Here is a 15,058-nt window from a genome sequence, read left to right on the forward strand (position 1 = left end):
GGGACTTTTTAAAGAGATCTGTGTCCCAGTGAAGGGATACAAAGAAAGCGGCCCTCTTAGATCCTTTTCAATTTGACTTTTTATACAGATACCAATCTTCAATAATAATATTTATGACCACAAATAACCATTTATCTATAACTACTTATAAAATACTGATTAATCCAAAACACCCGTTGTCCCACTTCAGTCTGGGGTTTCTCTGTATCTACCTACTTCTGTGTGTGTGTGTTATATGCATGTTCACACATGCGTGCGTATGTAGGTGTGCATGCCCACGAGAGGACCAGAGGAGGCTGTCTGATGTCTTCCTCTATCATTTTCCACCTTATTCTCTTGACACAGGGTCTCTTCACCGAACCTGAAGTTTGCTGTTTGAGTTAGGCTAGCTAGCCAGGGAGCTCCAGGCATCTGCCCGTCTCTGCTACTCGGTCACTACTTGGAGGAATCACATGGAACACAGTCCAGCTATTATACAGATGCTTAAGATTCGAGCTGAGACCTTTGCACTTCCACAGCCAGGATTATTCCCCACTAGGAAATCTCTCTAGGCCTGTTTGTTTTGATTCAAGGTTTTGTTATACAGCTTAAGGTAACCTCTAACTTGTGATTCTCCTGCCTCAGCATCCTAAGTGTTAAACTTATAGTCAAATGTCACCAAGCTTAAGCTGTTTGTATATTTTTAATATAAAAACTTGCAAAATACATTGGTTACAAATATGCAACAAGGCTGCATGTGAAGGCGCTCATTTATAATCCCATTTGAGATGAGACAGAATTGGAAGTGAGAAGCCAGTCTGAACTATGTGTAAATCCTGTCTACCACATAACTTAAGAAGAAAGAAAGAAAGAAAGAAAGAAAGAAAGAAGAAAGAAAGAAAGAGAAAAGAAAAAAATCCTTGTGCTTCTATCCCTCCAGTGCTGAGATTACAGCCCTGTGCCAATATGCCTGGTGTTCTTTGTTAAAGCTCATGTATGGTATGATAACTCATCTCAGAGTGGTGTGAAATCACCATATTGACAATGAATATGTAGTGAAAAAATTTTGTGAGATCATTAAAAAAAAACTGCAATAAAAATTAGCTTCAGACAGTAGTTGTTTACTCTCACAACTTTGTGCCAGGATTGCATCAACATATCTTGCAGGCTGGTCACTTGTGTGTACAAATGTGTGTGTGTGTGTCAGTGTCTGTATGATTCCTGTGCTTTTTCTTTGAATTGTTTTCTTTTGTTTTGTTATATTCTGACTTGTTTTTATTTTATTATTTTTTAGATTGCCTGTTTGTATTCCAAAGAATAAAGAAGAAAGGGTGTGGCGGGGAAGTGGGGAAGATCTAGATGGAGTTGGGGATGGGAAACCATAATCAAAATATATCGCTTGGAAAAAAATTTATTTTCAATTTTAAAAAAAGTAAAATATGGCCGGGTGTGGTGGTGCATGCCTTTAATCTCAGCCCTTGGGAGGCAGAGGCAGGGAGATCTTTGTGAGTTTGAGGCCAGCCTGCTCTACAAAGTGAGTCCAGGACAGTCATGGCTGTCTCAAAAACAAAAACAAATAAGTAAAATATATCTTCAAACGCAATTTCAAAATCAACCATACAAAAGGTAGTCTTATTCTTCTCCCGTCCCATATGAAATAATTTTGCTAACTTTTAAGCAAACAAAGGTTATTTATCAGTGTATGAGCTCGCACGGATGAGTGGACCACCATGTACATGCACAGCAACCAAGAGTGAACCTCAGGTCTTATTCTCAGGAGCAATTCACCTTACTTTTATTTGATTTGCTTTTTGGGGGGGAGGGAGTTACTTTGTCTGTTTTTATTTTTAAGACAGCATTTCACTATGTAGCTCTAGTTGGCCTAGAACTTGCTATATATTTTTTTATTTTCCTTTTCCTTTTTTTCCATCTTTTTTATTAATTTATTCATATTACATCTCAATGTTTATCCCATCCCTTGCATCCTCCCATTCCCTCCTCCTTTTTTTTTTTTTTTTTTGAGACAGAGCTCTGTGTAGTCCTGGCTGTCCTGGAACTTACTCCGTAGACCAGGCTAGGCTCAAAGTCAGAGATCCTCCTGCCTCTGCCTCCTGAGTGCCAGATTAAAGGTGTGCACCTGGCTCACCTTACAGTTTGAGACAGGACCTCTCACTGAACCTGGGGCTTACCGACTCAGCTAGACCATCTAGCCAGCAAATCCAGGATCTCTTTCCAGAGCTGGGATTACAAGCAGGTACCACCATGCCTGCCTTTTTACCTGGCTGCTGAGACTCAGGCTCAGGCCCTCCCCATGCCTACACAGCAAGCACTTTCCGCCTGAGCCAGCTTTCTAGCCCCATTTACCATTTCAACAGACCCATCTGCGGGGTAAAACAGGAGCTCATAACGCCGGAGCAGTGCAGCATTCGGATCGTACCACTCTGCAAGGAAAGCAAATCTCTCACTCTGATTCTGTGAGAAAAAAAAAAATTGTATCACTATCACATAAGCACTCTTATGTAAGTCACACAAAAAAGAGATGAGAATTCCCAAATATTTACACAAACAAATCTTCGCCATTATACTGAATCATTCTTTTCTCAGAAATTTGTCATGCTCGTATCTGGTTAAACACCCTTAGGTACTTCAAAGACGAGTTTAGTTTCATGGCCATTCATTTGTCCTAATTCAATCAGCAGTCTTTGGAACATGAGCTCCTGATCTGACGACTTTAACAACTCATAGCTGTTCTGAAGTCAAGTTTGCTTAAGAACTATCAGGAAGTTACTAAGAGATGCCATTGCTATTAGTTTCATTGTCCTGAATTTGGCAATTTAGCCTACTGCACTAACATAGTAAACATCTCTTCTCTCAGTAGTTTTAGAGCCGTATCATTTTGTAAAAACAGTAGGAGAAAGTGTTCACACCTAAGAAACAGAAGCCAGACAGCTCTTCTGTTCATTATTCTGACAAGCAAGCACCAAACAGAAAAACAGACGAGGATGATCTCCACTGTTTCCAAAAGTTCCAAACACTCCTAAGCTCTTAGGTATGACCTTTTGGAGTTCTGACCTAAAGTTTCACAATAGAAATTACAAAGAAGTGTCCTTTGTCTCGTCTTTAAGAAGTAGCCAGTTTCTTTCATAACCATGATCCACCTCAATGAAATAAAAAAAAAAAAAAACCTCAAAGACTGTAACAGCAATCATGAAATTGCTACTCAGGGATGCAGAGAAGTAACTCCCAAGCCATACTGTTTCCTCTACGCAGGAAGGAGGTACTCTGAGGATAAGCTGTATCCAAACTTGGCTTCAATTCTACATCCTGGGTTCCCTTTGAAAAGTACACGAGTTGTACTTTGCTAAGGTTTGCATGTCCCTTCCAAATGCTTTTTGAAGGTTAATTTCCACTGGGAGAATCATAAGGGATGCTCACAGGCTGTAAGCTGCAGCCTCCGCTGTGATAATAACTCAGTGCTGCGTTGGGAGTGAGTTGTTACCAAAGGCTGTCCCACTCATCCTTGGATCTTCCACTATGAAACAAAGATGCTTATGGGGCATTCTTCAAATTCTCAACCCTCAGAACAATAATCCAAATAAATATATTTTCTACATAATTAACCAGCCCCACATATTCTGTTAAAACAACAGAAATTAAGGGAGCTTGATATCTCGCCCCCCCCCCTCTTTCCCCACCACCCCCAGACCACACTCACTCTCAAACTCTCAAATTTTAAAAAATTTTACTTTTCAACTTCACTGAGCCAAGTCTATCAAAAACCACTATTTCTCATTTTCTCAGTGATATCAATGTTTGGTATTGTTTTGTTCAACCCCTTCATTTCAAGAGAAGGAAACTGAGTTCCAGAGGATATAAATGGCCAGGATAACACCCCAAAGCTTGTCAAGTGACTGAGCCAAAACCAGGAACTGTACCTGGCCTTCCCCAGACCTTCCACAGTCCTGGCCTTGCAGGTGAACTCAGCGAGAAGCTGACTCTCACACGACACACAGACAAATCCCTTGTGTTTGTTCCCCATGTGCCTGAAGGCTACAGGAATAACCTGTCACCCGACCTTCAGGGAACATTTCAGCTTCTCTCAGAGGAACTTCGTAGAGAATATTCAAGCATTACATTGGATCAAAATTACTATTTTAATTGTTTTGTTTTGGGTGGTGGAGGGATTAGATTTGGGCTCACTCACTAGCTAAGGCCAAGACTGTTTCTTAAGCAGGGTGGTTGGGGAACTCTGGGCTCCCACATAACACCATCTCTACATTACTCAGGCACCACGAGGAGGCCTGCAGATGTTGCCTCACAGCAGGAGCCTGGGAATCCAGCCACTCACTACTTCCTGAGCACCCCTCCCACTTGTATATAATTATGCCCCGTCAGCATGCGCTCCTGGGAGGCTGTGGGTTCGACAGTGGCAGGTAAACAAAAGAAGGCTCTTTCTATGCGCATGTGGGGGATGCTTAGACAATCATCTGTTTTGTCAAAAAAGTGGATAGCAATTTTCTTCTTAAGCTTTATAATTCCATTGGTTATATAATGAATTGTTTTATAATTTGAACTTAGAAAACAGGCAAGGCACTATTGAAAAAAATCATTAATAATCACTATAAAATTACTATTAACAAATTATAGATGTGAGAAATTAACTGCTGTGTTTTGGCTTTGCATAGAAATCAAAGGTGTTATGAAAATAGTGTATAGTTAAGGTAATTTTGTGTTATGGATTTTAAATTTTATTTTACTCACTTAGAGACAGGGCCTCACATAGCTTAAGTCACAGTGCCAAGATTGGGGCTGCTGATCCTCTCTGCCTCCACCTTCTAAGTGCGGGGACTACAAAAGGGTGCCACCATGCCTAGCATACCTTTTAAAGTCATGTTGCACATTGCACTTATTAGCAGTGTATTTGTCTAAAACAGGCCACCTAATGACATATAACTACTCTAAAACTAAAGCATAATTACAGCTAGGTTTGCAGGGACAAACAGGAATCTAAGGACTCTATCAAGGCTTAAGACAAAGTGACTTACATTTTATATAAAAGGAATAAATATGTACAGATGAGAAAGCATTTCAGTTTAAGGATTTCTGGTATTAAAAATAAAGCACACAAAATTCTTTTAAAATAAATTACCAGATCTTCCATTTAATGGCTCACAAGTAAAGTAAAAATTTAAGGAACCATTGCATTCCAAGTTATTTATTTTTTATTTTAATTAATAATTATATCATTCTTCTTCCTTCCAACATCTCCCCAATCACTCAAATTTTATCCCTTTTTCCTTAATTATTGTTGTTACATACATACATATTCGCCTAAGTACAACCTACTGAGTTCATTCAGTGTTGCTTGTAATGTATGATTTCAGGGTTGATCACTTGGCATTGGACCAATTAAGGGACTCATGCCTGGGGAAAGATTAATTCTCATTCTCTTAAGCTAGCCACTACAAAGTATAAAACTTCTCAAGACAAGTCGCACCAACATACTTTCTGATGTAGCAGAATCCCTAATAAAAAGCCCGCACGCTTCCAGGGCCTGATACTCTGGTAAATCCTCAAGAGGGCAAAGCAAAATTAAAATAAGGAGTAAGTTTAGCAACATACAGACAATATCACTTTTAAGGACCAAAAACCTTATAAATGTAATCAAGGGAAGAAGAAAAGGAGCGGGGAGGGAGGGAAGTGGTTATTGTTTTGGGGTGAGGGTGCCAACCTTCACTAGTTTTTATGAACCAGCAGGAGCCACTTCTTCTATTTGTCACTTCTATTAGGGTACTTAATGTTCTCTAAACTATTACTATTTAAGCAAATCTTTTAAAAATCTTATTTACTTCTCCAAGTGATTAGAAGAAAATATTACGTTAAGTGTGGGGTGGAGAGGAGTGAGATCAGCTAACATTACATCCGCCCAGTTTGATATGTAAATAGCTAATAATCCTTCAAACATGCCTACAACTGGTGACTACTTCCTACATTTCACCCGTATGAAAACAGAGGACCAGTGCTTACTGGGTCAGTCAGCTGCTCAAAGCCAGACTTGCACTTTCAACCAAAGCTGTGCCTGATGCCAAAAATCAATACTTTGTCCAGATACCAAAAGCACTGAATCAAAAAGAGGAAAGAAAAATAGAGTCAAGAGTTCTGAGCAAGCCAAGAGAGCAATGGGAAAGGAAGAGAGAAAGGCAGTCTGCCTGCACAGTACTCTGGAGAAAACAGGATATGGCAGCAAGAGGAATCATTTTGGACCCCATCCTAGGAAGAACAGCTCTGATCAGGTTACTTTCAGTGTTTCTGGTAATGTTATTTAAGATACAGAAAGGAAAGGAATCTAAGCTAACACACTAAAGAAACACCCAATCTGTCAGGAGTGGTGTTGCAAGCCTTTAATCACAGCAATCAGGAGGCAAAGTAGGATCCCTGTGAGTTAGAGGCTAGCCTTGTGTACACAGCAAGTTCCAGGTCAGCCAACACCACACAGTCAACCCCTGTCTCAAAAACAAAACAAAACAAACACACACACACACACACAAAACACACCAAAAACAGAAAACAAGTAAACAAACAAAAACCGTTGCCAATCCATATTTATTGTGACATTATTTACAACAGCCAAGTGATAGAATCAGTTTAGTGTCCTTCAACAAATAAACCAATAAACCTAATGAAATACATATACACAATGGAGTTTTATTCAACCACAGAGAAGAGTAAAAATATGTTGTGTGGTGGGTGAGACTGGAGACCATCACGTAAAGGAAAACTAGCCCCAAAACAGTAACTGAGAGCACTAATCTAAATAACCCGTGTTTCAAAGAAATCCGTTTGTTAAAACGCAACAGAATTACATGCCACCTGTACACGCCTGATACAATGCTACACTTTTGCTTCTTGAAAGCAGGAAGGATAGAAACGTTAATGCTGCTGCTAACTACACATCTAATAATTATATAAGTGCAAAGGGTCATTGTGAAAAGAGATGCTGAAAGCTATTTATATGCAAATATGATGGATTGGGCACACAGGACAGGAACTGAAGATGTTTATAAAGCTGAATAAGACAGCTAAAGGAGCTTAGACTTAACTGTGAAAAGACGCATTGCTAGTGTTTCAAATATCTTAAATATCAAAAATAGATAATAATTTCTTGAACATTCTCAAGAAATTTCCACTAACCCCCATTAATGACAGCAACTCTGAGCCCTTATGATATAAGGAGTGACACTGCATTTTTGCTACATATTATTATACAATCCTTATGATAACCCTAATAAGTTGTCATTCTCCAGAATAAGAAACCACAGTCATTGAAGTTAAATAGTGGTACTGATGAAGTGCCAGATAAAATGACCTTTCCTAACTCAAAAATCTGGGACATATTGGATCCTGCTGAAGGTGGAAAATATCAATATTTTTATCTCTACTTAGTTTTAAACTAGCTCATTAGACCTTTATTGGTACAGATGATTAATAACATATGTAATATATTAACACTAACGCATACTAGTAATTTTATACATAACTCCAGCTAAGCCCATATTTTTTCCAATAGGAGAGTGAGATTAAAATAATTTAGAGGTTAAATGTATTGTTTTGCTTCCAAATATACTTTTGTTTCTTCTAAGAATTCAATTTTACCTCTTTCAGTTCAAATACAGATGGTATCTAACTGCATCCTCAGTTCCTGTAATCTCTACTCATCCCACATACATGCTTCAACTTCTTTCCTTACATACAATTCTATGGCAGATCCTGTGAATTCTCAGAAATTCCTGAGATTAAGACATGAGTACCATGATACCACACACATAAACAAGGCCCTACAGTCCAATAGTGCAAGGACGCAAGCAGTGTAAAGCAGCAGCACTGCCCGTCAGGCACCGGCCTGACGACTGCATCTTACCTACACAGCAGTGCCATCTTTCCCTTCATCCCGCAGCCCTTAACCACCAGTGAAGCTAGGCAGTCCGATTTCAGAACGCCACCCTCCCTAAGAATGGTTGGTGAGACGGCTGAGCGCATAAGAAGCTTGCCAGTGCCCGGTGCACTGACACACGCCTATAATCCCAGTACTCAGGGAGGCGGAGGCAGGTGGATCTCTATGAGTTCAAGGCCATCGTGGTCTTCAAAGTGAGTCTAGGACAGCCAAGGCTATACAGAGAAACCGATCTTGAAAAACCAACACCCCCACCCCACCAAGAAAAAGAAACTTGCCAGCAAGCTTAGATGAACTGAGTGTGAGCTTCAGGGCCCACATAGTAGAAAGAGAGAACCGACTTAGAGAGTTGTCCTCTGACCTACACAAACAGATAACTAGATGATAGCATAAGAGAGGGGGGGACACAGGCAGAGACAGAGACAGAGGCAGAGACAACGGTGAAAAGAGGCCTCCAAGAAATATGAGACCAGGCCATCCATACGCACTGCACTGACATCGTCAGTACTGGCAACCACATCCTGCCACCTTAATCCTCCATTAGAGCAAAACCAGCAACACAGCAACAAAGATCAGGCCCTGTACTCAGGCACAAGTCTAACACAGCACTGAATGTATACATATTTTATTACTCACTGGTGTTTTATCACTCTAGTTCCAGTAAAGCTACCTGACAAAAGACAGCCAGGCATTTCTGCTCGCACATAAATGCTTCTTGTTTATATTATACCCAAGTGCACATATATGATGCATCATGGAGAAATGTCTTGAACTAATTAAAAATTGGATTTTCAGAAGCTGCATATTTGGTGTCAGGACCTGCTTTTTTGTCTGACCTACGAATTATAACCATCTGTGTGACTTCATTAAACTCTGAAGCAATAAAGGTTACAGTTCAACAGGCTATGAAACCAGCCGGAGCCTGTGTGCCTGGGACCGCCCTGAATGACTTTACCCAGCCGTATCAGAAACCACAGCACCTGAAACCTGCCCCCTCCAGCCAGCTGCTCCCAGTCAGGTGGAGTAAAAAGTGGTTGCCGAAGAACAAACTTCATTTTGACTTGGACATTCTGAGGATATAGTAAATCATTAAAAATTTATTACCAGAGCCGGCAGGCAGCTGGGCCAGCAGTTCCTACGGCTCTGCTGAGATATAGTGCGATAAGCCCAGGAAATGGAAACACAGCAACCGAGCTAGATTGTAAGCAATAACTTGCTTTATACTTGTCCCTTATAAAACGCACTCCTAAAATGCCTGGAGAGAGAGCTCCAGTGCAAGACCAATTTGTGTTCTATTGTTTAAATCCAAAGCACAACAGCAACAACAACGAAACAGTGTGACTTACACTTGTAATCCCAGCACTCACAAGGCAGAAGCAGGTCACAAGTTCAAAGCCGGCCAGGGCTCCACAGGGAGTTCCAGGCTATGGCTGGGCTACCTACTAAGACCACTGTCTCAAAATGACAGAAAACCAAACCAAACCAAACCAAAAAATCGCTATACAAACTCATGCGTTTCTCCCCATGTGCTGCTAATGAGTGCGCGTTAGCCTTCGTTCTTGCTTATACTTTTTTTTTTTTAAGATTTATTTATATTATGTATACAGTGCTCTGCCTGCATGTATACCTGCAGGCCAGGAGAGGGCATCAGATGACATTACAGATGGTTGTGAGCCACCATATGGGTGCTGGGAATTGAACTCAGGACCTCTAGAAGAGCAGTCAGTGCTCTTAACCTCTGAGCCATCTCTCCAGCCCCCTTGCTTATAGCTCTTAAAAGGGAAAGTGATGAAAAACCAAAAGAACCAGGGCCACAGGAAGCTCCCACCCACAAATGGCTTTTGTTTTCAAAATCTTTTCTTCTTAAGCCCTACCTTTTAAAAATAAAAATGTCTTGATTTCTGAGATCACTGCCATGTGAAAAATCGATGTCACACACTCGTATAAAGGGAAACCTCTCTGGAAATCAAAGGCAAACTCTGCTCCAGACACCTTAAAGCAAACACAATTACTGTGAAGTCTTCCCACACCAACTGCAGCCAGTCCCTATTTCTGGACTTGTGATTCAATTTTCAAAGAGGCGCAGACATCAAAGGGACATTAACAATGAGGAAACGAGCGCAGATAAGTGAGTTGGCAAGAGCTCTGTGACTTGTCCCACAGCCCTGCTCTACAAGGAACCTTGTCTTCTTGTGGGACAGCCGAGTTTCCCACAGTCTAAGGCTGGCTTGTCATCTGGTACGCTTGTGCAATTAAAATTCTCTTTATAACCGGATTATGGGCTTCCAGAAGATAGTGACTATCGCTTATTTCTTTTGAAAGTCCCTAGTGGCATGTGTAGTTCTGAGACCTTTAAAACATCAGATAAATACCGAAATAAATATCCAAACAAGTAAATACATGTGTGAGAGATAGAGCTTGGTAAAATGGCACAAATCAAATATTCAGTATTTTAAAGTCTCAACTAGTATTTGCAACTTTTTGTTATGTATTTCTAGAAAGAACCTAAAGAGTCCCCACCCCTTCCCTATGTTAGAGAACTGAGTTGCTGTGGGGTTAGGTAACGCCAGGGCAGTGACTACCCCTAGGGAAGGCTTGCCAGCAACTCAGCACAACTCTGAAAGGACAAATGGATCTGAGGCAAAACAGAAATGCTGGACCTAAATATATGTAGCAACAACTCTCTAAAGTAATTACATAGTATTTATATTCAATACTCAATTAGAGAACTGACTCCAGCTCAACCATAAATCATGTGACAGCAAAAAAAATACCAATATAAATGCTATCTCTAAGCTTTGCAATCGCCAAGGTCATAAGCACACTGCAGGAATCTTATGCCTCTCTGGAACCACACCACCAGGCCTGGAAATGTATGCACTGGACATTTTCCATTTGTCCACCCAGATCCTCAATCAGATTTCTACAGTCCGCACTGGGCCTGGGCAGTGACCTACATGGACTTCACCAAAGGACTCCTTTATCTTGCATCTTTCACATTGATTTGCTGGGAGGAGACAATGGCTGGGGGTCAGTGAGGGGGTAAGATGTCTATTTTCCCGGCTCCCAGTCAGGTCACATTTAGTTGCTGAGCTCCACTGAAGCCCACAGCGCCCGTCAGGCAGCGCCTCCACTCCAGGGAACTCTGGCACTTCTCATCCTCACCGTGGTAAGCGTCGCCAGACCCTGCTCCTGCTGCCTGCAGCTCCTTCGTCTTCCTCTCACTCTGCCCGTCCATACCTCTGTACCTCACCCCTTATCCCGTCTCTTCCACTCAGGCATCCGCGCCTGTGTCCAGCTAGGATCTGGAGGCGATGCTCAGAGGCCCTCCCTGCTTCACACTGCGCTTCTAGAGAGTGTCATGTGAAGGGGGTTGGGACCTTTGGTGACTTGTGATTTTGATATCACATCCAAGAAAGCCTTGCTTGACACAACACTGCAGGGATGTAGAGCTATACTTCATTCTAAGAGATTTGGAGTCTTATATTTAAGTCTATGATTTTTTTGGAGATACTTTTCACGTGACTAAATCGATCCTTGTACATGCCAATATTCAACTGTCCCAGCAACAACTGTTGCAAATACCACCTTTTTGTCACTAAACAAAAATCAGCTTAGCACCGCGAGTTGACCTCTGGGCTCTGAACTCCATGGCACTCCTCATTAAGCCCATCCCTACACCACATGACACCGTCTAGAGTAACGAAACTTTATACCCTTTGAATCAGGAAAGGCTGGTCTTCCAGCTTCATAGTTTTAAAAAACTGTCTTGGCTGGGGCTGAAGAGATGGCTCAGTTGGTAAAATGCCTAACACGCAAGCACGGAAACCTGAGTTTGGTCCCTAGCACACACATACAATGACCAGGTATGTATGGCGGCACTTGCCTGTAATTCTAGCATGTGGGAGGTGGAGACAGGGAGGCCCATAGCCAACCAACTTTGCCTTTCAGTGAGTTCCAGCCTCAGTGAGAGAACTCGCTTAAAAAATGAGGTGGAAAATAAACGAGAAGACACTCAGTACTGACCTCTGGCCTCCTCACATACACTCATGCGCGCGCAAACACAAACACACACACACTGCCTTGGCTAATTTGAGTCCTCTATGTTACTATATCAAATTTCGAATGAGCTTGTCAATTTCTGTAAAAATACCCTCTGGGAGTTTAACAAGGAATGCACTCAGTCTATTTACCCTGTTGGAATATTAAGTCTATATATTATATATCACATATATTATATAATATTGTAACATTAACATTATTTAATATGTAATACCATATAATATTATTATATAATACTATATATAAAATGGTATTATATATGATATGGTATTATATGTATTATATATATGTAATATATTATATAATACACAATCTTAATATTATATTATGACATATTAATGGCATTTATATAACAATATGTCTATATTATTGTTATTATATAACATGATATTAATATTGTAATACCACAATACTATGTTATTAACATAAAGATATATTAATATTATATGTAATATATAGCATTAAGTCTATATATTATAATGTATATATAATATTAAGTACATTAATGTGGAATGTCTCTATTTCAACGAAACCCTGTGAGATTTGTCTTCTAATTACTCATCTGAGAAGACCTTCCAGAATGGTCACTCTTGGTTACTTTACCCCAGCCACATAATTCCTTGTGTTCACCCAAGACTCTTTCCACTGGCTGTCCTACTTGCTGGAATATTTTCCCTCCAACATCTCCATGGCTCCTTCTTTTTCATTCTCAAGTCCTTGCTCCACTTTTATCTTCTTCTACATAAGAGTGACCCTGGCCACCTCCTTGAGATTGTGTCCACCGCCATGAGCACTCACTAGCCATAACATCCATTGCTCATTTTCCCTATAGTACTTAGTAGCCTCAAAGGCAACAGGCATGATATTTAATGCTTATTGAATATTTCCCCTGATAAAATGTCTGTTTGGTTCAAGGATGCATCTGGAAGGGCTATATATATTTATAGTATATAGAAAATGCAACTGAATACTTTTTTAATAAATATATTAATAAATTTGAAAAGCAAGGGGGCTGGAGAGATGACTCAGCAGTTAAGAGCACTGTCTGTTCTTCTAGAGGTCCTGAGTTCAATTCCCAGCAACCACATGGTGGCTTACAAACATCTATAATGGGATCTGATGCCCTCTGCTGGCCTGCAGGTGTACATGCAGATAGGACATTCATACACAAAGTAAATAAATAAATGTTACAAAGAAAAGCAGAAATTGCTCACTGATAATTACAAAGGGAAAGCTAATAATTTTAAAAGGTTGAACTTATTCATTCTTTTATTTCCTTAACAAATATTAATGACTTCTCCTTGTCAGGCATGACAACAGACACTTAGGAAGTTCAAAACACACAAGCCTGTTAATATAGACCATACCTACTAGTTTTCTATCTCTCCTCATACTTTGCATAGAATGTAAAAAGCAAGTCATATAATATAATATCTTTCATAATAAATGCTGTAAGACCAATGGAATAAATAAGCATATGTGTTAAATTTTTGGTAAACAGAGGTAAGGAACCACTTTCAACTAGAAGGCAGTTAAGGTCTTTCTATAAGACAGTATCAGAGCCAGGACAAGAAGCCAGGCATGCAGAAACCTAGGAGGAAACTATTCCAGGGAGATAAAGAGTATAAAGCTATGATGGGGAAGACAGAGTCTGGCAAGGGATCTTGTCTCCACTGTGGTGCTTACACTGACCTCGACACTTTTAGAAAGTTCAGTCTATCCTGGAATATTCTCTCTTCTTCATTTTTCTCTCTGGAGGGCATAGAGAAGGCCGTTCTCTTCCCAGAGCACTTTGTTTCCATTGATTAGCAATGTGCAGCACATGAGGGTACCTGCAGCTCACCCCCAGTCCTGCAGTACCTGCTACAAGTATGTGCACAGCACAAAACAGCCTTAGGTGCAGCAGTGACAGATAAAGAAGGACAGAGCTGAGAAGTAGTCCGCTTCTGGGGTTGTGGGGTTTGCCTCTCTTTTGTGTGCCAAATACTGCAGAAACCAAATGCACATATGGACTTGCATGCACTAGCATGCAACTAGCACCGTGCAGCACCAGCTACCAGTTACTACTGACTCTATTTGCACTTTTGTCAGAAGCAAAGGGTATTTACATACTTATTATTGGTGAAAATGATGTGCTGCTGATGGAGATCAAGTGGCTACAAGCTTGAATGCCCTTCTGCACAGCGATAAAAGCCTTGGGCATACCAGCAGGTGTCCATACCCCTGACGCCCAGTCTCCCTAAAGAGATACAACCAAGGATAGTATTTTCTTATATGTATTTGCCCAGATTGGCTCACATAACTCGGGTATTATTTTATGTTGTAGTCTTACTTTTTTTTAGTAAGTCAAAGAACATTTTGGTTGCAGAACAGATTCCAAAAATGTCATTTTCAAGTTTAATCCAACAAAATTCATCATATACATTTGTTTGAGAAGAACAGACTTATCTTTCATTTTTATGAGACATGCCCTGATTTCTACAAGAATGACAACTGAATGGCACATCAACAAGAACAAAATGAATACACTCTGAATACAACCCAGAAAAGCAATCTAGCCTGAAAGAACACCATCCCGTGACGGAGGAGCGCCACCTGGTGCTCACTACGGTTATAACATGTCAGCCATTACTAGGCTACACACTCTTCACTCATCAATTTAGTCCTACGGTTATGAGCTCAATCGTTGGAAGTTTGCAAAGGGCTTAGTCAAGTTGCAACAAACAAACAAACCAGTACGTGTCACTCATATCTTCTAGAAATTGAAAGTTTTCAGAAATGAAGTTAAAGCGTCATTGTATAGCTACATGAAAGCTAGTCAGTCCCTAGAATTAAAGAAAATAAAGTTGGCCCTAACTATGGCACATTAGAAACAATACAGAGCTCTATCGTCCCAGGCTTCACTGTGGAGCTGCACCACTTTGAGCATTCACAGAAACCGGGCCATTCTTACAGGAAGAGCTGCAGACACAGGTAAGCACTCAACAGCAACACATGGTAACTGTGAAGAGCAGCGAGCTTCTCTCCTATTCCCATCCTAAGTTACAGAGGTGGTCCTTTGGCCCT

At 40.6% G+C, this 15,058-nt stretch overlaps 2 protein-coding genes across 8 annotated transcripts in view; one reads left to right on the forward strand and one right to left on the reverse strand.

Moving 5' to 3' along the window:
- NME7 (NME/NM23 family member 7) overlaps positions 1–15,058 on the reverse strand; it is a 116,669-nt gene that overhangs the window by 92,918 nt on the left and 8,693 nt on the right. For 4 of the 7 annotated variants that reach the window (XM_084755486.1, XM_084755485.1, XM_084755488.1 and 1 more), the window contains one exon: positions 2,344–2,451. The exons of the other annotated variants lie outside the window; for them this stretch is intronic. In XM_084755486.1, coding sequence (XP_084611612.1) covers positions 2,344–2,451 — 108 coding nt within the window. The remainder of the gene's footprint in view (positions 1–2,343; positions 2,452–15,058) is intronic. 7 annotated transcript variants of the gene reach the window in all.
- Positions 843–15,058, forward strand: part of BLZF1 (basic leucine zipper nuclear factor 1) — a 39,667-nt gene continuing 25,451 nt past the window's right edge. Inside the window, exon 1 of the mRNA XM_084755046.1 lies at positions 843–874. The gene's annotated coding sequence lies outside the window, so the exon portion shown is untranslated. The remainder of the gene's footprint in view (positions 875–15,058) is intronic.

This window comes from Acomys minous (assembly GCF_964271855.1).
Source record: "Acomys minous genome assembly, chromosome: 1".
Taxonomy (NCBI): domain Eukaryota; kingdom Metazoa; phylum Chordata; class Mammalia; order Rodentia; family Muridae; genus Acomys; species Acomys minous.